Source organism: Neoarius graeffei, chromosome 9 (genome assembly GCF_027579695.1).
Source record: "Neoarius graeffei isolate fNeoGra1 chromosome 9, fNeoGra1.pri, whole genome shotgun sequence".
NCBI classification, from domain to species: Eukaryota; Metazoa; Chordata; class Actinopteri; order Siluriformes; family Ariidae; genus Neoarius; species Neoarius graeffei.
Window position 1 is genome coordinate 69,212,028 of NC_083577.1, and position 27,572 is coordinate 69,239,599.

General features: G+C 43.2%; 1 protein-coding gene across 3 annotated transcripts in view; it reads right to left on the reverse strand.

The window, feature by feature from the left end:
• raph1a (Ras association (RalGDS/AF-6) and pleckstrin homology domains 1a) overlaps window positions 1–27,572 on the reverse strand; it is a 172,897-nt gene that overhangs the window by 42,647 nt on the left and 102,678 nt on the right. For 2 of the 3 annotated variants that reach the window (XM_060930159.1, XM_060930158.1), the window contains 4 exons: window positions 20,204–20,323; window positions 13,534–13,639; window positions 11,208–11,812; window positions 3,461–3,535 (listed from right to left, as the gene is read on the reverse strand). In XM_060930159.1, coding sequence (XP_060786142.1) covers window positions 3,461–3,535; window positions 11,208–11,812; window positions 13,534–13,639; window positions 20,204–20,323 — 906 coding nt within the window. The remainder of the gene's footprint in view (window positions 1–3,460; window positions 3,536–11,207; window positions 11,813–13,533; window positions 13,640–20,203; window positions 20,324–27,572) is intronic. The other variant, XM_060930160.1, reaches the window with a different exon arrangement.

Genomic DNA, 27,572 nt, shown 5'->3' on the forward strand with positions numbered 1-27,572 from the left:
TGAAATTGTCAAAGTATAATTTTGTTAATCAAGGGCTGTAACACTGGTAAAATGTGACCGAATTGAATGAAATTGCAATACACGTATTACTGACATATAACAAAGAATCCTGCCAAGTTTGGTAAAATTCCTCCAAAAATGATGAGAGGAGTTGATTTCAGAAGGTGATTACCCTTCCCAGGACAGACGGACGGAAATCGCCACGACATAATCCCCCTTCGGGCCTTTCAGCCAGCGGAGGATTTAAAAACACACCACACCTCACTTTTTCAGTGCACATACATTTGGGTATCTAGAGCCTACCACCTACAAACTCTGAAATAAGATGACTCAGTCAATCCAAATAGAGGGAAAAAGAAAAAAAAAAAAAAAAACACCACCAGTAATAGCACCAAATGTTCCTCTTCCTCTGAAATGATCCAGAAGTCCGTCTGTTGTCCACCTACACCGAGACCCTCCCTCCTGGACCTGCACACCACCTGCATGTTGCAGTAGAGGTCCCTATCTAAAGAATATCTGCATATTCAGCATTTGTAATTTGAGCTAATGCTGATTTTGTGATAATCAGCAAAAACCACCTACAGCACAAAAACATTTCCAGACATGCCAACCATGAAAAATCACAATTGTCAAATCATTCCATTTTCACATATCAGGGCTGAGTCATGGTTTTTATTGGTTTTTAATTCTTAGCAGTTTGTTAAAATGGATAGTTGCTGCACAAAATGCATAAAGGTGGGCAGGTCCTGATTCTCCTGAGGGGAAAACTGTCATAAAACACTGTCGCTTTAACATTTAGCTCACTGTATGACAATTCATCAACAAATACACTGTCAGAAATAGCAGTACAGTTGGAGTCCATTTCTGTTCTCCATGCTACAATCTGTACTATTGTACCGCTTAGGGATCATTATTGGACCTCAAGGTAGCCATGTGTACCTTTTTTTTAGGGCCAAAAAGGTACATATACGTTCCCGAGCAGTATATAAAGAGTACAAATAAGTATCTTAGGCTACGTTTACACTAGACCGTATCTGTCTCGTTTTCTTCGCGGATGCACTGTCCGTTTACATTAAACCGCCTGGAAACGCCTGGAAACGGGAATCCGCCAGCGTCCATGTATTCAATCCAGATCGTGTCTGGTCCGGTGCTGTGTAAACATTCAAAATACGCGGATACGCTGTGCTGAGCTCTAGCTGGCGTCGTCATTGGACAACGTCACTGTGACATCCACCTTCCTGATTCGCTGGCGTTGGTCATGTGACGCGACTGCTGAAAAACGGCGCGGACTTCCGCCTTGTATCACCTTTCATTAAAGAGTATAAAAGTATGAAAATACTGCAAATACTGATGCAAATACTGCCCATTGTGTAGTTATGATTGTCTTTAGGCTTGCCATCCTTCCACTTGCAAGTAGTAAGTGATATGCGCTGGGATCTCACACACAGCAGCTCAGTCCCGAATCGTGGCTTGTGCACTTCACTCGCGCGCTGTGTGAGCTGCGCAGGGCCGGAGTGCGCACCCTCCAGAGGGCACTCGCTGTTCAGGGCGGAGTGATTTGGAGCGCAGGATGCCTGCGGAGCCGAGCGTATCCGCGTATTGGCGTTGCTGTGTGCACGGCTAACGGTTTTAGTGTAAACGCGAATCGTTTTAAGAACGTTAATCTGATGATCCGCTGATTCGACGTAATGTAAACGTAGCCTTAGAGGGTCTTGTCCCAGTGACAAGCCATTGTACCCCTAAAGGTACAGTAAGGAACTTCATTTTCTCCATAAAAACCAGAAAATCAGCCGATCGATATGTGAAAATGGAATGATTTGACAATTGTGACTTTTCATGGTTGGCATGTCTGGAAATATTTTTGTGCTGTAGGTGGTTTTTGCTGATCATCACAAAACTAGCATTAGCTCAAATTACAAATGCTGAATATGCAGATATTCTTTAGATAGGGACCTCTACTGCAATACGCAGGTGGTGTGCAGGTCCAGGAGGGAGGGTCTCGGTGTAGGTGGACAACAGACGGACTTCTGTCTTTACTGAGGATAGCAATAATTCTGGAGCGAACTCAACAACAAAATGTAGACATCTCAAAATAAAACATTTTTACTAGGCTAGGATAATGCCTCATATGATTTTTTTTTTAAAAAGTGTATACATTTTTATATTATCCTGAATGACAATTGATGTCAATCTATTCTCTTATTTTTTTCCCCCCACAGAGCCCTGCTCATACGAAAAGAGAAAATATATGTATACTAATTTGTGGCCAGGTTTAACTCGTTCCCTCATTTTAGTTAAAATCCTGGTCTCACAGTCTCCATACATGCTTTATAGGTCATTCCAACCTTATAATAAAACTCAATTAAATTGTCTCTGTCCATAGCATCAGATGCATGTGTTACAGAAATAAGAGGAATGTATAAAGAGCACACTATGCTATTCAGAGCAAAATAATAAAATGTGACCATGATTTAACTAAAATGAGGGAACAAATGAATAAAACATGGCCACGAATTATTCTACATATTATTTCCCCTGTCATGAGCGGGGCTCCTTAATTTTTTGACATTATGTTTGAACAACAATAATAAAATTGTATAGGAAAGACAGAAATATCAAGCATACTGTACTTCATATTAAACCTTTTGTCTTAATTTGTATACAGAATGCTACTAATACAGCACACACACACACACACACACACACACACACACACACACACACACACGTTAACATTCAGAGATGGTTGTAATGAGCTGCATTTTTGCAGCAGAGAGGCTGAATCATCACTCCGAGTGCTGAAACATGCAAACACATGCTTTTCACATCAACACTGAGCAATCTGTCGTAGTGCTAGACCACACTCCTCCTCTTCACTCCTTTTAGCTGCCGGTAAGATTTTCTTTAGTCGAAACATTAGTGCGCCATACTCCCCCCCAGTGTTTGATGCTTACAGTGAGCATGCTGTTATTAACACTTCAATAATCATAATGATCATAATAGTCATAACTAACGTGTCTAGCACTACAACTATGAACATCAACACATGACATGAACAAGCAGTGCAGCGTTGAAACCAATACTGGTCAAAACATTCCCGACGTAGGCTTTCACGCAAAGCCAAGACACTGATTATGATATAAAACAAAATTCAAATATACAAGATGCACATTTAAGTATGTCAAATATTTACTGCTTAATATTGCATAATAAATGGGGTGGGGGACCAGGGTTCAGGGTCAGACCCGGTATAAAGCATACGAGGTGAAAGGTAAAGCCAACATGCAAGAGAACAGAAAAGAGAAATTCTTCAGTCTCTAGGATTTTCATCACTGACCACTCAGGAATCCTAACGAGAGCAAAGGGAAAGGTAGGGATGCAGGAGGGTGATGCAGAGTGATGTTAAAAAGCCACCAGGAGAGTGTGATGACATGCACGCAGACAGAAATCAGGGTGTCACCTTTGTCAGCAAGTGAGAGGGCTTTCCTGCAATGTTTTTCAGAATCAGAGAAGTCTCCCTGTCCAGATACGAGTGCTTTGAGCGAGAGAGAGACACACACACAGAGAGAGAGAGAGAGAGAGAGAGAGCCATGATTATTGGTGAACTGCAAATCTGTGAAAGCACAGCAGATTAAAAAGTTAAAGCAGGTGGTGGTCACAGACCCTGTGAATGTAAATATGAATAATTTAATATTTATTCAAATATTTTATAATTATGTCCATACATTTAGCACTGAAACACATCATCTTGCACAACGTTTGCTGGTTATAGTTGGCGATGTATCAGGGGCGATTCTAGCATCTGATCTTTGGGGGTGCTTAGCCCCTAGAGCTGACAGAGGCACCTGGCTTGAACGACAGTGTTTCCACGTTTATTCCGCATTTAGACAGACTTAACTAGACAAGAAGACTAGACTAGCAATTCTGCAATGTTTTAACAGAAGCTGACCCAATAAACTTTGATATCTACACATTTACAACCACTGACACAAATATTTACGTTATATTTTTAACAAGACCTACTACTGCATTTGTAATGTTGGAGCTATTCATTTTGAACAGTGGTAATTGTTAATTAATGTGTTATTGTGTTTTGTGTAATAATAGTGTGTATTATTATGATTTTACATTAGTTTACATTAGTAAACGCTATGTTACATTAAGTACAAAAGTATCTCGATATGGATGATAAATGTCGTTTTTATCATTCTGTTCATAGACCAGGGAACATCAATATTGCATTATGCATATTATTGTGTTGTGTTTAACAATTGTAACTCCAGTCCGTACCTTCACATCTCACTATGCCAGTAATACTCAGGTGCTACTTCGAGTTCCTCATCGGCGTGGAATCCAGTTAAAAAAAACCACCATGTCGTAGCAAGCACTCGCGCGGACAGGCAACCCAATCAGAGGGGACGCAAGGAGGAGAGGTATTTTACTGGCCATAGAACTCACGTAACAGGTGAATTCAAGAACACACACACGCCTGCGCACACATTCATTGCGCAGTGCGCAAGGGCACTTATTTCTGAAAATCACGTCCAAAAGCAGTGTTTTTGAGGGTGCTGAGCTAGGGGGTGCTGAGCTCGTTTTTGGGGGTGCTTGAGCACCCCCAAAAATAGGCTAAACACGCCCCTGCGATGTATTAGAATGATGTATTAGTTCACTAGAAGGCTCGTCTCCTGCACATCAGAAATGAGCTCCATCACTTTTCCCCCCTAAACGCATACCCACATATACAGTCAAAAGTCTGGACACCCCTACTCATTCATAGGTTTTTCTGTATTTTGACCATCTTCTACATTGTAGAACAATACTGAAGACATCAAAACTATAAAATAACACATGCATCATATATATAATTATTTGGTGAACCAAACAAAGCGTTTAAAATGTGTTTTAGATTCTTCGAAGCAGCCAGCGTTAACCCTGATGACGCTCTGCACACTGTTGGCATTATCTTAACCAGCTTCATGAGGTAGTCACCTGGAATGCTTTTCAATTAACAGATGTGCCTCGTCAAAAGTTAATTAGTGCAATTTCTTGCCTTCTTAATGTGTTCGAGATCAAATAGTAAATAATAAAATACAGTAATTAGTCCTATTCCACAACTGTATGTCAAGAACCACTCAGTGAAGCAAAAGTCCATCATTACTTCAAGACATGAAGGTTAGTCTTCATGAAAATTGTAAGAACTTTGAATGTAGCTTCAAGTGCAGCTGCAAAAAAGCAAACAAACAAACAACGCTACAATAAAACTGACTCTCATGAGGACCATCCCAGGAAAGTAAGACCTCCGCTGCAAAGGATAAGTTCATTAGAGTCACCAGTGTCAGAAATCACCAATTAACAGCACCTCAGATTAGAGCCTACATGAATGCTTCAGTGAGATCATGTAGCAGACACATCTCAACATCAACCTGTTCTGAAGAGACTATCCCTGTGTCTGAAATCGCTCACGACTCCCTATATAGGGAATTACTATATAGAGGACTATATAGTGATCTCACTGGTAAAATGGAAAAACGCTTTCGGACACTACTCCGTCGCACTGGTATTTACGTCGTTACTGTCGCACAATTAAAACGTGCTAGATCAGTCGGCTGGTGGGTTTTCAAAATAATAAATCCATATTATACTGAGAGTATTTCCCACATTAATCAATACAAAGTACCTGCATCTTTCAGTTCTTTTTAAATCAAGGCTGAATACTTTCTTCTTTGCCGCTGCCTTTTATTAAATCAAATTTGAGACTTTTAGCTTGACTTCTTTCAGCGTGACCGCAATGCATGATGGGATATATTTCTCGGCTAGTGACCATCAGTTGTACACTACTTTTCGTGATGCATTGTGGGATACATTGAGTGCACTATGGTGGTGTTTACATTAGACCGTATCAGCGGATCATCAGATTAACGTTTTTAAAACGATTCGCGTGCACACAGCAAGGCCAATACACGGATACGCTAATCACATGACTAATTAGACGGCACGTCACATGATCCCAGTGCATATCGGGCATGCGCAAGTCACTCACCACTTGCAAGTGGAAGGATGGCAAGCGAACACCTTCTCCAGCAGATAAACACACCTGGCTGTGATGTTCATGTTCTCACTGAGTTTAAGCGCCTGAAGGAGGTAAATAAGTTGAAATGTGTAAATAAACCTCAGTGCGGCTCAGCGCTTCCTCCTGCGCTCCAAATCACTCCGCCCTGAACAGCGAGTGCCCTCTGGAGGGTGCGCACTCCGGCCCTGCACAGCTCACAGAGCGCGCGAGTGACGCGCACGAGCAGTGATTCGGGACTGAGCCGCTGTGTGTGTGATCCCAACGCCAGCGAATCAGGAAGGTGGATGTCACAGTGACGTCGTCCAATGACGACGTCAGCTAGAGCTCAGCACAGCGTATCCTCGTTCCTCAATGTTTACACAGCACCGGATCAGATACGTAATGGATTGAATACGTGGGCCCTGGCGGATTCAAGTTGTTCCGCCTGTGGAGTCGTTTCCCGGCGTTTTAATGTGAACGGACAGTGCATCCGTGACGAAAACGAGACGGATACGGTCTAATGTAAACACCACCTATATAGGGTGTAAATAATCTTCACTAAGGTTTCGGACAGCACTACAAAATGGCGTCCTCACTATATAGTGCCCTGTATAGTGAGTGATTTTGGACACAGGGTGTGTGAATCAGGCCTTCATGGTCAAACTGCTGAAAAGAGGAGAAGAAGAAGGAGAAGAAGAAAAAGGAGAAGAAGAGCAGCATTGGGTAGCACGGTGGTGTAGTGGTTAGCACAGTCGCCTCACGCTGGGTTTGAGCCCAGCGGCCAATGGCCTTTCTCTGTGGAGTTTGCATGTTCTCCCAGTGTCTGTGTGGGTTTCCTTTGGGTGCTCTGGTTTCCCCCCACAGTCCAAATACATGCAGTTAGGTTAACATGGGCCAGCTGAAATGTCCTTGAACAAGGCACCTAACCCGCAACTGCTCCCCGGGTGCTGTAGCATAGCTGCCCGCTGCTCTGGGTGTGTGTGTGTGTACTCATTGCTCACTTGTGTATGGATTAAATGCAAATGTGTGTGCTTAAGTCGGTGCTTGAGTGTACATGTGACAAATAAAGGCTCCTTGGCCTCGTATTGTTTGGGCCAAGAAACACACAGAATGGATATTAGACAAGTGAAAATCTTTGTCTCTTTGTGAGACGCAGAAAAGGGAAACGGACGGTATCTATCCATGTGGTTCCCACCGTGAAGCATGGAAGAGGTGTGACGGTGCTTTGTTGGAAACACTGTTGTGGATTTATTGAAAATTGAAGATACACTTAACCTACATCACTACCACAGCATTCTGCAGCGACATGCTGTTCCATCTGGTTTGTGCTTAGTGGAACCATTATTTGTTTTTCAACAGGACAACGACCCAAAACACACCTCCAGTCTATGCCCATGTTTACATTAGACCGTATCAGCGGATCATCAGATTAACGTTTTTAAAACGATTAGTGTGCACACAGCAACACCAATACACGATTTGCGTGTACACAGCAACACCAATATACGGATACGCTCGGCTCCGCAGGCATCCTGCGCTCCAAATCACTCCGCCCTGAACAGCGAGTGCCCTCTGGAGGGTGCGCACTCCGGCCTTGCGCAGCTCACAGAGCACGCGAGTGAAGTGCACAAGCTGTGATTCGGGACTGAGCCGCTGTGTGTGAGATCCCAGCGCATATCACTTAACACTTGCAAGTGGAAGGATGGCAAGCCTAAAGACAATCATAACTACACAATGGGCAGTATTTGCATCAGTATTTGCAGTATTTTCATACTTTTATACTCTTTAATGAAAGGTGATACAAGGCGGAAGCCCGCGCCGTTTTTCAGCAGTCGTGTCACATGACCAACGCCAGCGAATCAGGAAGGTGGATGTCACAGTGACGTTGTCCAATGACGACGCCAGGTAGAGCTCAGCACAGCATATCCGCGTATTCTCAATGTTTACACAGCACCGGAGCTGACACGATCTGGATTGAATACGTGGACCCTGGCGGATTCCCGTTTCCCGGCGGTTTAATGTAAACGGACAGTGCATCCGCGAAGAAAACGAGACAGATACGGTCTAATGTAAACTTGGCCTATATAAGGGCTATTTAACCAAGAAGGAGACTGAAGGAGTGCTGCATCAGATGACCTGGTGATCCACAAATCACCCGACCTAAACCCAATTGAGATGGTTTGGGATGAGTTGGACCACGGAGTGAAAGAAAAGCAGCCAACAAGTGCTTAATATCTATATATGGGAATTCCTTTAAGACTGTTGAACAAGCTTCCAGGTGACTACCTCATGAAGCTGGTTGAGATAATGCCAAGAGTGTGAAAAGCGTCAAGGTAAACGCTGGCTACTTTGAAGAATCTAAAATATAAAACATTTTGTTTGGTTTACACATTTTTTATTTAATACATAATTTCATACATGTCATTCCAGAGTACTGATGCCTTCAGCGTCGTTCTATTATGGAGAAAGTAATAAAAATAAAGACAAACCACTGAATTAGAAGGCGTGTCCAAACTTTTGACTGGTACTGTACACTCATACAGGATCAGGTCAGACTGTCTATGTGCCAGTGATGGGCGGTGAAGAGCAGTTGAGAGTTTTTCTCTGCACTTGACTTCACGCATGGAAACCTTCTGTCTGCCTTGAATTCATGGAATAAATACTGGGTCAAAATGATGATCAGAATGATCTCAGCTCTGAGCTGCAGCCTGATGTGCATCTCTATAATCTCAGCTGCAGACAGAGATAAAGAGGCTTCTGCTGTAGGTGCCCTGACTTTAAAAAACCGACATGTGGAAACCTGAAGCTTCCACTTAATCTCCACATCTGCTGCCTCCATCTCCCTCATTTCAGTCAGGCCCTTTTTCTAACAATGAAGGCAGTAGTTGATTCCTCTTTGTTGTATCCCCATGATGGTTTGATTCAGTGAAAGAAAATGATTGGTGTGTATTTGAATTGCGCTCTCCCTTTGCTAAATTCCAATGTGGTGTCCAAGTCTTTCTGGAAGAAAGAGCTGCCGGGAAAACAAGTCAATCCATCACTGCACAGTTATCTTAGTGTCCACGTGTCTCTAGACTGCATTTCTGTCATTTTGGACTGATGTGGTCTTAATGGGCCTGGATCTGTTTGTGATTGGAACAGATAGTGCAGTGAGAGTGGGAGGCTGTAAATGTGGCGCTTAGATGGAGTAGAGATGAAGAATGAGAGGCTGACTGAGAAAACGTGCTGTCCGATTTCCCACATCAACTCAAACACACACAAAAATCATTTAGCTAATTAATTCTGGATTATAGTCAGAATTGTAACAACTCCATTATAATTAAAGGAGAACTAAAGTCCTTTTTAAACTTGCTTTATTTCTTAATTAACGTGTTATTTTCAGTTACGGTTTCAGTTTTAGTAACCTTATATCGTGACTCGTATTGGCAACTAATTGCAATTAAATATTATACTTATCGGCCTATTCGGTTTTTAGCCGTGTTGAATTTAGTTCGTTTGGTCCACGGCAGGTGTCGCTTATCCGCGCGATCTTCACCAGACTTGTGCAAGACTTCGAAACGTGAAGTGTCAGCCAGGTGTCAGTGCCGCCATTTTGAAAACTGTTTTCCAAACGAAATGTTGCACAAAAACGAGTTTAAATGACGATTACTGCCTACTTTTTTCAAACTTTCCTGATCGCTATCAAAACAAACAAAACTTCCGGCTGGATTACGTCAGCATTCAAAAGAGGGCGCCTGCGTCTTTTGACAACGTTAGTAGATGTCGGTCACTTTGATTTCCGCTGTACGTTTTACTTCCGTCCTACGATGTCTCGCACAGGTCTCAACGAATCTCGTTTACGGCCATCGCTTTGACATATGGTCTGATATATTACATAGCATATTTCAAACACTCATAACTTGCTATAGCAGTGACAAAATAGCGATCGAAAATGCATTCCTATATTTAATAAAATGAAATAAATAGAGGGGCGGCACGGTGGCGTACTGGTTAGTGCTGTCGCCTCGCAGCAAGAAGGTCCGAGTTCGAGCCCCGTGGCCGGCGAGAGCCTTTCTGTGCGGAGTTTGCATGTTCTCCCCGTGTCCGCGTGGGTTTCCTCCGGGTGCTCCGGTTTCCCCCACAGTCCAAAGACATGCAGGTTAGGTTAACTGGTGACACTAAATTGACCGTAGGTGTGAATGTGAGTGTGAATGGTTGTCTGTGTCTATGTGTCAGCCCTGTGATGACCTGGCGACTTGTCCAGGGTGTACCCCGCCTTTCGCCCGTAGTCAGCTGGGATAGGCTCCAGCTTGCCTGCGACCCTGTAGAACAGGATAAAGCGGCTAGAGATAATGAGATGAGATGAAATAAATAGAATCTTGATAATAAAAAATTTGCCTTCAGTTCTCCTTTAAAGTGACACAGGTCGATGGGCTGGTTCAGGAATCATCTAATCCACTCCCCTTCCTGAATTGTTTGAGCTGATACCCATCCCCATAGCTGGTATGCATCATTTTGTTTCAGTACATTTTATTTCCTAATGCTTGTCCTAACCATGTGTTAGTCTGTTTACAAACCGCTCGGCAGCCAGTTCGGAAAAGTCATGTGAGGTCAGGGGCGGGTCAAGGGTCACGATCGTGGAGCCACAGCAAACATGGCGGCTTGTCCAGATCGAACAAAGACTTCTAAATCGAGACAAAAAACAATTATTTGGACGCGTCTGACATTGTCGGAGGCAAACACGCCAGAAAAGAGAGGGGGAAAATAAACAAATGGACAAGCCGAGCAAATATTGCTGGCTCTCGAGCACTTGCTTCTGTGTCAGAGGCTGCCGGTTCCGCCATGTCTGTTGCGACCTTGCTCATTATAATATTATAATGAGGATAAACTTCGACTGTTTCCGTACCCAAGTGTAAACATTAGCGCGTGGTGTTTTCCCAGCTCATTCTCCTTCACAGGAATGAGGCAGCGGTTAATAGTGTGTGTGATTCAAGTACCTAGGGGTTATTCTAGCTCCACGTGGTACTATTCACCTTTTTTATATGTCACTTTAATTTATTTTGTATTATAATGATATCTATAATAAATTTATTGATATCGCATTTTACATTTAACTTGTATCTATATCAACAGTATGTTAGCTCATGATGTTGGTGTACATGTTAGATGAGAGAGTTACCTCTGTGCTCTGGTGGCTGTGCTCCTGTAGACTGTCCTGCTCCGGCTGCCTCGACTTGTCCATATCCAGCGATTCCACACTGGACGCTGAGGCAGAGTTGATGCTGGAGCGAGACGAGTGCACAATGGATCTCACCTCGTGCTCGATGACCGTCCCGACTGAGCCTGTGCGCCGGTGATGCTGATGGGCAGGCCTCCTCATGGTAGAGGAAGAATACGGCGCTGAGGCAGTAGAGGCAAGGGATGCTGTGCTAAGACGCGCTGCCTCATCCATGCTCTGCGAGGCACGTTCTAGCTGGGCCGTGATGTCATCCAGGGAGAAGTTGGAAGCAAGTGCAGGCCTGATGGTGGATGCAGGTGACACCCGGGTGCTGCTGCTACTGCTGCTGCCTCCACTACCACCACTACTGCCTCCACTTCCCCCCGTGTGCTTCACACTGTGGCTACGGCCAGCTGGAGGTTTCTGACGCACTTTGGCATCTCCAGTCAGGCCAAGGCGTGTGGAGCCACTGCTTGGTTTGCCGATGGTGCTCAGCTCCTGCTCGATAGAGCATAGGTCTGCCATTAGAGCATCCAGATCCACAGAATCCCCCTGGTTTAGAGCCTCTGTGAGACAAAGTAAAGAAGCGTGCACACGCATTGGATTACCGGCGATCAAACAGGGTTGACACCAAGTGATCATGAGCATGACTTGCACTGAATAATTATACATTTAGTATATACTGTATATTCCAGATGCCATGAGCATCTACATGTGTGCTTATAAAGGTCAGAGGTTGATGGTAGGTCTTTGAAATATTTTAGCTTAAAGAAGCAGTTTGTCATTTTTAAAGCCACTGTCATTTTTAAAGTGAAAGTATGGCCAGATCCCACCTTCTCCAGTGTTCAAACTCCATGTGCCTTTCATGAAACAGGGCAGAGCTATGCATTTCTGTTCCACCTCAGGTAGAGCTAATTTCTGTTTCCTACCTTGTTGGTTGTCTAACCCTCATTAATTATTTTGTATTGCTCTTCAGGCGGCACAGTGGTGTAGTGGTTAGCACTGTCGCCTCACAGCAAGAAGATCCTGGGTTCGAGCCAAGTGGCCGGCGAGGGCCTTTCTGTGCGGAGTTTGCATGTTCTCCCCATGGGTTTCCTCCGGGTGCTCCGGTTTCCCCCACAGTCCAAAGACATGCAGGTTAGGTTAACTGGTGACTCTAAATTGACCGTAGGTGTGAATGAGTGTGTAAATGGTTGTCTGTGTCTATGTGTCAGCCCTGCGATGACCTGGCGACTTGTCCAGAGTGTACCCCGCTTTTCGCCCGTAGTCAGCTGGGATAGGCTCCAGCTTTCCTGCGACCCTGTACAGGATCAGCGGCTATGGATGGTATTGCTATTCTGATTATACCAATTTCAATACCTACTCCTTTGCTCACCATTGCGTGCCTGACTACACTGATTCTGTAGATAATTCTGCTAATAACCCCCCCCCCCGATCCTAATTATAGCCTTAAAGGAACAGTCCACCGTACTTCCATAATGAAATATGCTCTTATCTGAATTGAGACGAGCTGCTCTGTACCTCTCCGAGCTTTGCGCGACCTCCCAGTCAGTCAGACGCAGTCAGACGCGCTGTCACTCCTGTTAGCAATGTAGCTAGGCTCAGTATGGCCAATGGTATTTTTGGGGGCTGTAGTTAGATGCGACCAAACTCTTCCGCGTTTTTCCTGTTTACATAGGTTTATATGACCAGTGACATGAAACAAGTTCAGTTACACAAATTGAAATGTAGCGATTTTCTATGCTATGGAAAGTCCGCACTATAATGACAGGCGTACTAACACCTTCTGCGCGCTTCGGCAGCGCATTGATACGGAGCTCAGATATCAATGCGCTGCCGAAGCGCGCAGAAGGTGTTAGTACGCCTGTCATTATAGTGCAGACTTTCCATAGCATAGAAAATCGCTACGTTTCAATTTTTTTAACTGAACTTGTTTCATGTCACTGGTCACATAAACCTATGTAAATAGGAAAAACGCGGAAGAGTTTGGTCGCATCTAACTACAGCCCCAAAAAATACCATTGGCCATACTGAGCCTAGCTACATTGCTAACAGGAGTGACAGCGCGTCTGACTGCGTCTGACTGACTGGGAGGTCGCGCAAAGCTCGGAGAGGTACAGAGCAGCTCGTCTCAATTCAGATAAGAGCATATTTCATTATGGAAGTACGGTGGACTGTTCCTTTAAGGCTATTTGCTACAGTGTGTGTGTGTGTGTGTGTGTGTGTGTGTGTGTGTGTGTGTGTGTCTGTCTTTCTTTGGGTATAAAATATGGAACAGCAGACTGACCATTGATGTTGTATATGGAGAAGCGGTACGAGAAGTTCGCCATGTTAGTTTCCTGTCTGAGAGGAGCTTTCTGCACCCCTTTCTCTGGCTTTCCATCATCCAGACTCTACAAAAGATACAGACAGACACATTAAGACAAAGCTACGTACTTTATACTTCATTTAAGTATTCCACAAACTTTCCTACACATGTACAGTTACTAGTCAAAAGTTACTCAGTCATAGGTTTGTCTGTATTTTGACTATTTTCTACATTGTAGAACAATACTGAAGACATCAAAACTATAAAATACCATATGGAACATGTATGGAATTATGTTGTAGACAAAAAAAAAAAGTTTCATATTTTAGATTCTTCAAAGTAGGCACCGTTTACCTTGAGGACATTTTGCACACTACTGGCATTATCTTAACCAGCTTCATTTATTTATTTATTGGTTTATTTGATAGGGAGAATACACATTCATGAACAATAGTATAAAATACATAATGTAAATATGCCTGAGTTAGCATAACTGCTAATTTGCATCCGTAGTCCCTAAACAGGTGACATAAAACAGAATGGGATACAAATACACATACAACACTACACTAATTATGGACAAATACGTACGGCATCACTATTCACAAGTCCAGGACAGTACCAACAAAAAAAAAAATATACAACATGGATAGAGACAAGGAGAACAGCACAGCAAGGTACACTCTACACAAATCGGGTCTCAGACAGAATAGACTCTGAAGAATTTATTTATATATACACTGGCAGTCAATGAAAAAGTCCAGGTCAATAATTCAACATATTATGCAATACGGAGTTGGGGAAATGTTTGTTTTGAGATGTTTCTATTGAATAGCGTGCACAGAAGTCATTAATGAGTTCTCCTCAATCCAAACATTTTTCAATAGTCTTCAGGGAGTGGTCTTTAGGAATCAGCTCAAAGTGCTGTTTTGGAGAAAAACAAAAATTTGTACACGGTTGAAAGGATGGGTTGGATAGCCTTTATTAAGGCCATGAAAAAGCCGACTTTTGTATTCCTTATGTCCAAGATGCCACGGTTAAATCCAGATGACAGATGACGGGCCCTCGGCATGGTGCAAGCCGGCCTAAGTTTTTCAGAAGTTGGGCGTCGATTGAATGTCCAAACCCTGCCATGGCCTGCGTATTCACCTGATCTCAATCCCATTGAGCATTTATGGGATCACCTTGGTGTTCAGATCCAGAACCGTGTTCCTCGTCCCATGAACAGAGGTCAACTGATCCAGGCTCTTCAAGAGGAGTGGCAGGCCATTCCACAAGACAGGATTCGCCGTTTGATACGCAGTATGCGTCGCAGACTGACGGCTTGTATTGCTGTTGGTGGGGACAATACTCGGTACTGAAGCTGCAACTTTCCAATTACAGGGTATCCATTTTGTTCGGACTGTACATTATCAAAGCTCACAACAATTGTGATTTTTTTGTTTATTCATCTCGAGTTAAATGTCAGTATATTGATCTGTAAGCTTCTAGTACATGATTTCATAGCTTATGAATAAAATTATTTTCATAAATGTCACCTGGACATTTTCATTGACTGTCAGTGTATATATATGTATATATGCGTGTTTCAAAAATTTTTATAACATTTCACAATCTAATAACTTTGCCAATTCTCATTCAGTTGACCTCAAATTTGAACAGCATATGTGGAAACAGGTCAAAATTTTGTGTCATGTTTTTTGTTTTTATCTTTTTAGCGACAGAAATGCGATTCGCTGGAAAAGAAAAGGCGTTTTGCGTGTTAGGGTACGCTCGAACACAGTTCAACAAGACTGTGCAGTGTGCATTTATGAGAGAATGCTCGAAAAATGCACCAACTGCAATGCAGATTTGGACACGGCACAAAAAGTTCAAAGAGGACAGCTGTGTGTGTGCAGCAGGGCAAAAGGATCTGGACAACCACCAGCATCGGAAGAGACGGTTGAGCGTGTTCGCGAATCACACATCACACACATCACATTATCTCTAGCCGCTTTATCCTTCTACAGGGTCGCAGGCAAGCTGGAGCCTATCCCAGCTGACTACGGGCGAAAGGCGGGGTACACCCTGGACAAGTCGCCAGGTCATCACAGGGCTGACACAGACACAGACAACCATTCACACTCACATTCACACCTACGGTCAATTTAGAGTCACCAGTTAACCTAACCTGCATGTCTTTGGACTGTGGGGGAAACCGGAGCACCCGGAGGAAACCCACGCGGACACGGGGAGAACATGCAAACTCCACACAGAAAGGCCCTCACCGGCCCCGGGGCTCGAACCCGGACCTTCTTGCTGTGAGGCGACAGCGCTAACCACTACACCACCATGCCGCCCGTGTTCGCGAATATTGATGGCAAATTTCTCATTCAAATTTTGAGGAATAAATCTTATATTGCTCAACATTAAGCCTGTTCAGTTTCATGTGCCTAGACTATGTAGTTTCTGGGATATTTACATCTCAAATAATATCAATTTTTTTTGAAACCCCCTGTATAACACAGTTAGAAGTGGTTGTAGTTCTGATTTTCCATGAGCCATAGTTTAAGATGAGTCTTGAATTGGTGACAGGGAGGGTACACCCTTATTGTAAGTGGTAGACAGTTCCAAAATTTGTTACCCTTTACTGACAGTACAGTTTGTCCAAATGTGGCGCGCCTAAATGGTACTATACAGTCCCCTTTAATAGAGGCCCTTGTGCTACCGCCACTATCAACTCAAAAAAATAAATAAATAAATAAATAATACGAATAAGAATAATTTAACAGGGGTGGGGCAAGCCCATGTATAGCCTGATATATAAAGCATGCATACTTAAAATTTTTAAAATTCTCAAAGCTCAAAAGATTGTCTTTTTCCAAGATGTTACAGTGATGAAATGACTATGCCTTTTTAATCAAAGACTTTTCTGGCTTTTTAAAAAAAAAGTAACTTATTGGTTTAAGTGGAGGCAGCATGGTGGTGTTGTGGTTAGCACTGTTGCCTCACAGCAAGAAGGTTCTGGGTTCGAGCCCAGCGGCCGACGAGGGCCTTTCTGTGCGGAGTTTGCATGTTCTCCCCGTGTCTGCGTGGGTTTCCTCCGGGTGCTCCGGTTTCCCCCACAGTCCAAAGACATGCAGGTTAGGCTAACTGGTGACTCTAAATTGACTGTAGATGTGAATACGAGTGTGTTAATGGTTGTCTCTCTATCCCTGTGTCTGAAATTGCCCCCTACTCACTACATAGTGGGGACGCCATTTTGCAGTGCTGTCCGAAACCTTAGTGAGGATTATTACACCCTATATAGTGCGCTCAAAGTATCCCACAATGCATCATGAAAAGTCGTGTACAACTGATGGTGACTAGCCAAGCAATATATTCCATCATGCATTGCGGTTGCGCTGAAAGAAGTCAAACTAAAAGTCTCAAATTTGATTTAATAAAAGGCAGCGGCAAAGAAGAAAGTATTCAGCCTTGATTAATGCGGGAAATATGCTGAGTATAATATGGATTTATCACAAAAATACATGCATGTATTTATTATTTTGAAAACCCACCAGCCGACTGATCTGGCACGTTTTAATTGTGCAACAGTAATGACGGAAATACCAGCATGACGGACTAGCGTCTGGAAGTGTTTTTTCATTTTACCAATGAGCTCACTGTATAGTCCTCTATATAGTAATTCCCTATATAGAGATTAGGGAGCAGTGAACAAGTGAGCGATTTCGGACACAGGGTATGTGTCAGCCCTGTGATGATCTGGCGACTTGTCCAGGGTGTACCCGACCCCTCGCCCATAGTCAGCTGGGATAGGCTCCAGCTTGCCCGCGACCCTGCACAGGATAAGCGGTTAAGGATAATGGATGGATGGTTTAGGTGTTGTTATACCAGTTAGTGACCAATTTGTGAAACGGTACTCAATATGTGAAAGGACCATTGAGTGTCAGAACATCCTAGCCACTTTCATGTTGACAAGTGGCCCGATTTGCCTGAAACTCTGTATGTTAAGTTTTATTTTATTTGACACCCTTTTTGCATGACTTTTAAAAGTTAGCATGGAGTCCAGTGTCACTCCAAGATACCTGACCTCATTCACATCATCAAGCTCTTCTCCTCTTCTTTTCTCTTCATAGTCACCTGAAATGCTTTTCAATTAACAGGTGCCCCTCATCAAAAGTTAATTAATGCAATTTTTTGCCTTCTTAACGTGTTTGAGATCAAACAGTAAATAATAAATATACAGTAAATAGCCCGATTCCACAACTGCAGTAATCTATATTGTCAAGAACCGCTCAACTAAAGTCCATCATGTTGTACATCCATCATTACTTTAAGACATCTCATCTCATTATCTCTAGCCGCTTTATCCTTCTACAGGGTCGCAGGCAAGCTGGAGCCTATCCCAGCTGACTACGGGCGAAAGGCGGGGTACACCCTGGACAAGTCGCCAGGTCATCACAGGGCTGACACATAGACACAGACAACCATTCACACTCACATTCACACCTACGGTCAATTTAGAGTCACCAGTTAACCTAACCTGCATGTCTTTGGACTGTGGGGGAAACCGGAGCACCCGGAGGAAACCCACGCGGACACGGGGAGAACATGCAAACTCCACACAGAAAGGCCCTCTCCGGCCACGGGGCTCGAACCCGGACCTTCTTGCTGTGAGGCGACAGCGCTAACCACTACACCACCGTGCCGTCCACTTTAAGACACGTGTCAATTAATAATAAAAATAAAGACCACTGTATTAGAAGGTGTGTCCATACGTTTGACTGATACTGTATCCTCATCTCATAAAAATTGTATTCAGTGTGTGATGAACTTCAAGACGAGGATGACTTTAGCCCTATTCGCACGGGATAAGTATTACCTGTGGACCTCTGATAATTCGGAATAATTACAGAGAATGTCTGAGTTCTTAGTCCCGTGCGAATGCGCCATGTCCGTAATTTGCCAAGTAATAATTCCGCCGCGAATTACCTACTGTGTTTCGGCAAAACACAGACGTCCAGTGGTAATACAAGTCCCGTGTGAATGCGCATGTCTGTGTTTGTAATTATTAAACGCGCGTCTCTTGTACTTTTCTGGAGTGAATAATGGAGGATATGGGCGAAATTTTGATAAACAGCATTTCGGGGCAAGTGGTAGTAGGCCTATCCCGTATTTGAACCAGATAAGCATTTTGAACTCCTGTCTACTAGTGTTGTGACGTTCGCGAACGAACCGATTCTTTTGAACGGCTCCTAGGCATGAACGATGAGAACCGAGTCTTGAGCTGGGGGAGCCGTTCTTTCTGTCGTTCTTTTTCTGTACTGTGTTTCAGATGAAAAAGCTTTTACCCAAGGACAAGAAGTAGGCTAAACAGCATTTGCCTTTTATTTATTCAAGTTTTATCTGTTTGCCTAATAGTTCAAATTGTTTTGTATATAGTTTATAATGTTGTTGAGTGATATTAATGATAATATTGTGGGAAAACTACTTTGCACGGACGTTCATTTAATTTATTCTATCGTCATTTTGTTTGTTCTATTTTTGTGTATTTTATTTATTTATCTGTTTGTCTAGTTGTATCTATTTTTCTAATACATTTTTTGCATTAATAGTTTGTTTTTTCCTATTAAAATAATCTTGTGTTCTTGTTATAACTTTATCTATTTATCTGACTGTTTAGTTGTATCTATTTTTGTTACAATTTCAATATTTTTAATATAGAAAGTTTGTTTTTTCCTATTAAAATGTTCTTGTGTGATAACTAGTTCTTGTGTTATATTTATTGTAGTTGTATCTATTTTGTATCTCAGACTTAAATATTTTTGTAAAACAAGTGTTTTTCTATAAAATATTCTTGCGTTTTTGGTAACTATGTTCTTGAGTGGGTTCTTTTTTTTTTTTTTTTACAGAAAAGCCATTCTGCATGGACATTTATTGAAGCCCTCATTGTTTTTTAAAGGTTATTTATGAGCGTTTAGGGGTTACAATAATGTAAGTCTAGGTTGCTTTATATAAAAGGTATGTCCAGAAATATTGATGTCACTGTCTAAGCAGAGGGATCTGGCTTCTTTAGACGCTGTCTTCTTAAAACTGAATAAATATTTAAAAAGAGCCAAATGAGCCAGTCTTTTGAACGGCTCTTTTCAAAGAACGGATCACAAAGATGCGGATCCCATCAAAGAGCCATAAATCCCATCTCTACTGTCTACAAGACGAAACAGGATGCTGTGAACTTACGACACATCCGGTCACAATGTCTGTAAATTCGATGAATTACAGACTTTTGCTTATCCCGTCCGAATGCGCCACACAATAACACAGAGGTGCGGGGGTAATTGCGAATTACCAGAGGTCCATAGGTAATACTTATCCCGTGCGAATCGTACTTTTGACAGACTATTTATAAGAAATAATTAACAGGGTACCAATACTATACAGTCTCTCAATCTGCTCTGAAATGTTTGCTGTCAAAGAAAGACAGATTAAGACCAACAAGCATGTTCAGGCAACTTCATGGTTTCCCTCACATTCTCAATAAACAAACCAGTTTCACAATCAATCAAGGACTTAGTAAGCCACAATCTGTTAATGAGTGGCATGACACAACACATTCTCAATTTGTCTCAGTATATTCACATTGCCCCGCAAACACACCCATACACACCTTGGTTAGCTTGTCCAGCTCCCCAAGCCATGCTCCAAACATCTGGTCCAGGTCCTGGTCTTCCTTATCACTGTCTTCCTCAGCAGCATGGTCCAGCTCGTCATCGGAGAACTGCTCCATCTGAGAAACAAGCACATACTATAAACGATACATGCTAGGATATCTCCAGGTAGTGAAATACCCAGCATGAAAGCATCAGAGAAAATCTTGAAGGGTTTTTTTTCTTTTTGAGAAAGAAGACTTTGAACAAGATCATTTTGCTTTATTCACATTTAGACCAAAAAAAAAAAGGAATTTGCTGTCTGATAGTAAGCAACAAAGATCTGACACTGCCCTCTAGTGTTCATGTGTAAGGAAATCCCCTGGCCTACACTACAGAGGAAGATCAAACCTTGTTTTTTACACTACGTTTCCACAATTGACACCATCATCAGTGTAATTATTACTTAAAACAACTAAAACAGCTTTGAAGTTCCCACCAACAGCGTGACTGATTTATTAATGATGCGGAGAGCAATGCCTGCAGTGTATATAAACACATGGGATAAACAGATGTAGACCGTGTGTGCGTGTTAGAGTGTGACAGAGAGACAGAGAGAGAGAGACAGACAGACAGACACACAGAAGTACACTTGGACATCATCTCCTGTCATAAATGGTTCTGGGATCATATCCATAAATGGAGCAAGCAATCACTGTCATAATAATTAAAGTCTTGACTTTCTTTACGCTCCAAATCTTCAGAAGCACATGTTAACACAAACTCAGAAGGAATATTCTGGCACAAAAAGACAAAATAATCCAAACTATCCAAACATATTAAATCTTCTGAACTGCTTTAGCTGCAAAGCAGTCCTTTCTGTCCCGGACACTGAAGCTGTAAAGACAGAAGAAGGAAAAAGACACAACCGAGACATAAGATGATAATCAAGTTATTTACAATTAAACCACACAAAATGATTGCAGTAATCCCTGGTCTGTTTTTGTGTTTACTGCAATCACGGTACACCACTGAATGTAGAGTGAATCGCATTTGTTAACATTCCCCCATATGTAACCCTCACGTAGTTGAATAATAATATCAAAATCTTAATCTTATTGTCTATAAAGAATTTGAAGAACTGAATATCGAGTAGGATATTACATTTAAATAAAAACTCGTCTTTGACTCGTTCAATATCATGCTAGCTGAATGGAATATATATCTGATATACCACGAAAAAAGTCAGTATTATTATTAGTGGTGGTGGTTGTTGTTGTTATTACTACAGCAGGCGGCACGGTGGTGTAGTGGTTAGCGCTGTCGCCTCACAGCAAGATGGTCCCGGGTTCAAGCACAGTGGCCGGCAAGGGCCTTTCTGTGTGGAGTTTGCATGTTCTCCCTGTGTCTGTGTGGGTTTCCTCCGGGTGCTCCGGTTTCCCCCACAGTCCAAAGACATGCAGGTTAGGTTAACTGGTGACTCTAAATTGACCGTAGGTGTGAATGTGAGCGTGAATGGTTGTTTGTCTCCATGTCTCAGCCCTGTGATGACCTGGCGACTTGTCCAGGGTGTACCCCGCCTTTCGCCCATAGTCAGCTGGGATAGGCTCCAGCTTGCCTGCGACCCTGTACAGGATAAAGTGGCTACAGATAAACTATGGATGGATTATTATTACATACACATTCGATGGAACAATTATAGATTTTACAAAAAGTTAAAAACAGTTGACTGGAGGCACCACTGGCAAACAAAGAAATGGTTCTGTGCATGCGCAGCAGACAACTCTCTCGTTGAATATTCGCATCAGCTCCGACATGTGACGTCATGTTGTCTTGACAACCATGCAATATTGTAAACCATATTCAACGCTCATTCTCCACTAGGTAGAGTGATGTAATATACGTAGGATAAGTGATATGCTAACATGCTAACAATGCTATCAAATCAAATGAATGAAACCTGCTAGAAGGGAACAGAATACATGTTTTTATTCCATCGAAAAAGTGTCCTGTATGGATAATATTCCATCCATCCATCCATTATCTGTAGCCGCTTATCCTGTTCTACAGGGTCGCAGGCAAGCTGGATCCTATCCCAGCTGACTGTGGGCGAAAGGCGGGGTACACCCTGGACAAGTTGCCAGGTCATCGCAGGGCTGACACAGAGACAACCAAGCATTCACACTCACATTCACACCTACAGTCAATTTAGAGCCACTAATTAGCCTAACCTGCATGTCTTTGGACTGTGGGGGAAACCGGAGCACCCGGAGGAAACCCACGCGGACACGGGGAGAACATGCAAACTCCGCACAGAAAGGCCCTCGCCGGCCACTGTGCTTGAACCCGGGACCATCTTGCTGTGAGCTGACAGTGCTAACCACTACACCACCATGCCGCCTATGTAGAATATATATTATATAAAAGAACATAACCGGAAGAACACATGCAAGACCAGTTCAGGCTCTCCGCTTTCCTGGATTGCATCATACGACCACAGTGTAGACTACTGTCTCTCGCTTCATAATGCTACATAAACATCTCCAAACAAAGATTCACCACATCAACAATTAATTATACATTTTGCTTTGTTAAACTACGGTACTCTTTTTTTTTTTTTTAAAGCGTATATTATTAGCCTTAGATTTTGTAGAGGGGCGGCACGGTGGTGTAGTGGTTAGCGCTGTCGCCTCACAGCAAGAAGGTCCGGGTTCGAGCCCCGTGGCCGGCGAGGGCCTTTCTGTGCAGAGTTTGCATGTTCTCCCCGTGTCCGCGTGGGTTTCCTCCGGGTGCTCCGGTTTCCCCCACAGTCCAAAGACATGCAGGTTAGGTTAACTGGTGACTCTAAATTGACCGTAGGTGTGAATGTGAGTGTGAATGGTTGTCTGTGTCTATGTGTCAGCCCTGTGATGACCTGGCGACTTGTCCAGGGTGTACCCCGCCTTTCGCCCGTAGTCAGCTGGGATAGGCTCCAGCTTGCCTGCGACCCTGTAGAACAGGATAAAGCGGCTAGAGATAATGAGATGAGATTTTGTAGAGCATTTGCCATACGAGTCTCTATGTATGAGCGGTCACTTGAGGAACAATAATGTATTGTGTATTGTATAAATACCGTGTATTAAATAAACTATTTTATTTTGGTCATTTTGCCCACCCCTTCTATCAGTGCTTAAATGTTCCTGGTCACATAGATGTGTTATTGCTGATCCTGGTCCCCAATGAGAACGAAAATGCTGAAAATGAATGGACCAAGTGTGTAAAGCTGGCTATCAGTCAGCAGAACTGTGACTGAGTGAGATGAATTCAGATGGTGTCAGGACTTCCGATCCGAAGTTGTGAACCTCAGCAGATGTGTGAGAACTCATTAAATATTCATATCACCGGCATGAGTCTGCTACACACCACGACTGACTGCACAAGGAGAGGTTAGCACTACTGCACAATTAACCAAAAGCAAAAAGTGCAGACATACGTTTTAAAGCAGCATTTGGCCACCAGAGGATGTGTTCCAATTCCCAAAACGTAAACTGAAAAGAACACTGTACTCATGTTGCTACATGGATAACAATGGAGTCAACATTCTGCAACTCTCACCAACTCTTCCTCTCCTCTCTGGGCTCAAGTATTCCCAGGCCATTTGAGGCAGCTTTCCCCCCCCAAACATATATAAATAGATGATGCAAAAGTGAACAAGAGAATGGAGGGGATTAAAGAGGAGCTTTTTAAGCAACAGCACTACAGTTAGCTCGCTGTGGTTATCTGCCCTGTGATTTGGGCTGGGATTGGCAAGCATGGGACGTAGGACGTTCACTATCTCAGACATACACACCCTGCTGACCCAGCCTAGACTAGCAAGAACGTGTGTGAGCATGTGTGTACGAGACAGCGTCACAGATCTAAAATCAGCAGGAGTGCTAATCTTGGATCAAAGTTTGACTACATTTGTCAGACAGCCATTACAGTAGTTATACAGAAGCGGCTGCTGTCTGTCAGAGTGAGAGCAGAGCCATCATGGTAGCTAAAAGGAGCTTCAACATGGGAGGAAACTAATTAAAATAAACCCAATGACTACATGTAGCACCATGCAAATAACACTTCTACCAGAAAGTGCAGTACAGCTGTACGCTTACTGCTTCCATTTTCCACTGCATTACAGCTTTCTGAAGGTGGCTGAAGGTTTCTCACTAGTGTTAATAGTAAACACTAACAATAGTCGCAACAACAGAGAAGCCTCAAGGTCTGATTTTACAATTTATGAAAAAAAAAAAAAAAAAGTGTGTGAAAAGAGGCTTAAAGCTGCCAAAACGCACTTGAAAAGAGGAAAAAAAAAAGATGACTGTTTCCATCCATCCATTATCTGTAACCGCTTATTCTGTGTAGGGTTGCAGGCAAGCTGGAGCCAATCCCAGCTGACTATGGGTGAGAGGCAGGGTACACCCTGGACAAGCCACCAGGTCATCACAAGGCTGATACAGAGACAAAACAACCATTCACGCTCACATTTCACACCTACTGCCAATTTAGAGCAACCAATTAACCTAACCTGCATGTCTTTGGACTGGGGGGGGAAACCAGAGCACCTGGAGGAAACCCATGCAGAGAACATGCAAACTCCACACAGAAAGGCCCCCCCCAATCAGCCACTGGGCTCAAACCCAGAACCTTCTTGCTGTGAGGTGACGGTGCTGACTACTACACCACAGTGCCACCCCAGTGTACCATTATATCTCATCTCATCATCTCTAGCCGCTTTATCCTGCTCTACAGGATCGCAGGCGAGCTGGAGCCTATCCCAGCTGACTACGGGCGAAAGGCGGGGTACACCCTGGACAAGTCGCCAGGTCATCACAGGGCTGACACATGGACACAGACAACTATTCACACTCACATTCACACCTACGGTCAATTTAGAGCCACCAGTTAACCTAACCTGCATGTCTTTGGACTGTGGGGGGAACCGGAGCACCCGGAGGAAACCCACGCGGACACGGGGAGAACATGCAAACTCCACATAGAAAGGCCCTCGCCGGCCACGGGGCTCAAACCCGGACCTTCTTGCTGTGAGGTGACAACGCTAACCACTACGCCACCGTGCCACCCCCGGAAATGATGCCTCCTTTTAACGAATTAATCAGAAAGTCTTCCCTGTCCAAGCACCTGGTATTCGCAGGCAGCCTCACATCCAAGTACTAGCCAGGCCCTCAAGGCACATTGGGTGGTGCTGATCTCTGGTTCCATAGCCCTTGGCCTCTTACCCATTACATAGCTAGGGCTACAGTGGGGGGCTGATCTTCTGGTAGCTCAGAGTTTGATGCCCTACTCCAGGGTTCAAGCTAGACTAAAATATCAGTGTAATGGCACCAGTCGTGATGGCCGCAGGTTCGGGCAGCCTTCGGCCCCTGAAAGCTCACGGGTTCTGCATGCTCAGAGATGCATTCTAGTGGATTTCCTGGCACTTGCAGGCCTCCATGAAAGTCACTTTTTTTGGTACCTCTTAACATGGATGACACTTTACTGCAAACACAGCATAATGAAGGTAAACTGGACTAGCTTGATCAGTGACAATCTCCACACAGAATTACTCGGGTAGCTATGCACTGGGCGCTTTACGTGGAGTGGAGTATGTCTGAATGTAGAACATTTGCATGGCAGTGCGCCGTCACTTCCACATGGGGATAACAAGAGAAAATTAAACCAAAGGACCACATTTTCAAGAGATTGACCAGTCTTATTAGTGTAGCAGCGACTTTTACAGGTGTACCGGCAATATTGTGGGCGTAGCAGCCCGATACACTGAAAAGGCAGAGTTGGAACCCTGCCTACTTGCATGCCTCATCATATGGCAGTAGGTACCATCTTTATGACTGTCTTTGGTAATGGCCTGTTTAACAGATTAATTCTCTGGGCTATTTGTAGATTTCACTGACATGTCTCTTTTCAACATATACAGTACTCTGCCAAGAAGTGTATCCATATTCCACAAGGGTACTTCGTTACGGTATGTGAAACTTATTGGGATTCTCGAGTTTCCGTTTTCGCTTTAAAGCGTAAAATTTAAAATGATCATACATGCTCTGAACTGTTAACTCCGAGCCCGGCCTTCTTCACATTGCTCTGTTGGCACTCCGGCACTCCAGCAGCCACACACAGCTGTACCACCGCTTCCTATCACATTACACACACATACATACAGCTAGTGCCTCATTCTGATGGAGTAAAGCATGGCCTCAGAGCACAGAAGACACTGATCTGTGTGTGGAGGAGGACAGTCTAATGTGAACAGGAAATGGGCAGGATGTAATAGATTCCTCATTCTCCCTCCTGAGCTGCTGTGTTGCATAAGACATCCCTTCTGACCTGAGCACCAGAGAAAAGGCCAAGCTCCATAACATATATTCTGTAACAGGGCACGAGCAAAAATGCAGGACATAGTCGCTCTTTAAGGAATTTCTCTCAGATGGAAAACATCTGTGAAGTTACATAACATACCACTAAAAGTAGTCATTTAAAAGTTAATGAAACACAGGACAAAACACTCAACACCACCGTCAATATTACTAGCAACGTTTCCATCCAAATGTTTCAGACACTTTACCGATTATTTGACGGGGTGGGGAGAACCTGAGCTGACTTGGAGTATTTGATCAGACCAGGATCGTTTGAGGTGATTGGAATTATTTAATTTCACTAATCTTAACTGAGCTGATTGGGATTACTTGATCTAATCAAAATTATATGGGGCGGTCAAGATTGTTTGATCGGATTGGGATTATCTTCTCTTTTTGGATTACTTGAGATCATTGAGTTTGAGATTAGTTAAACCCTGTATCTGAAATCACTCACTCGTTCACTACTCCCTATATAGGGAATTACTATATAGAGGACTATATAGTGAGCTCACTGATAAAATGAAAAAACACTTTCGGACACTATTCCGTCGCGCCATCATTTACGTCATTACTGTCGCACAATTAAAACGTGCCGGATCAGTCAGCTGGTAGGTTTTCAAAATAATAAATATACACATGTATTTTTGTAATCAATACATATTATACTGAGCGTATTTCCCACATTAATAAATACAAAAGTACTTTGTGTCTGCTGCATCTTTCAGTTCTTTTAAATCAAGGCTGAATACTTTCTTCTTTCCAGTTGCCTTTTTTAAAAATCAAATTGGAGGCTTTTGATTTGATTTCTTTTAGCACGACCGCAATGCATAATGGGATATATTGCTTGGTGAGTGACCATTGTTTGTACACTACTTTTCATGATGCATTGTGGGATGCTTTGAGTGCACTATATAGGGTGTAATAATCCTCACTATACATTCGGACAGCACTACAAAATGGTGTCCCCAGTCCACTATATAGTGAATAGGGAGCGATTTCG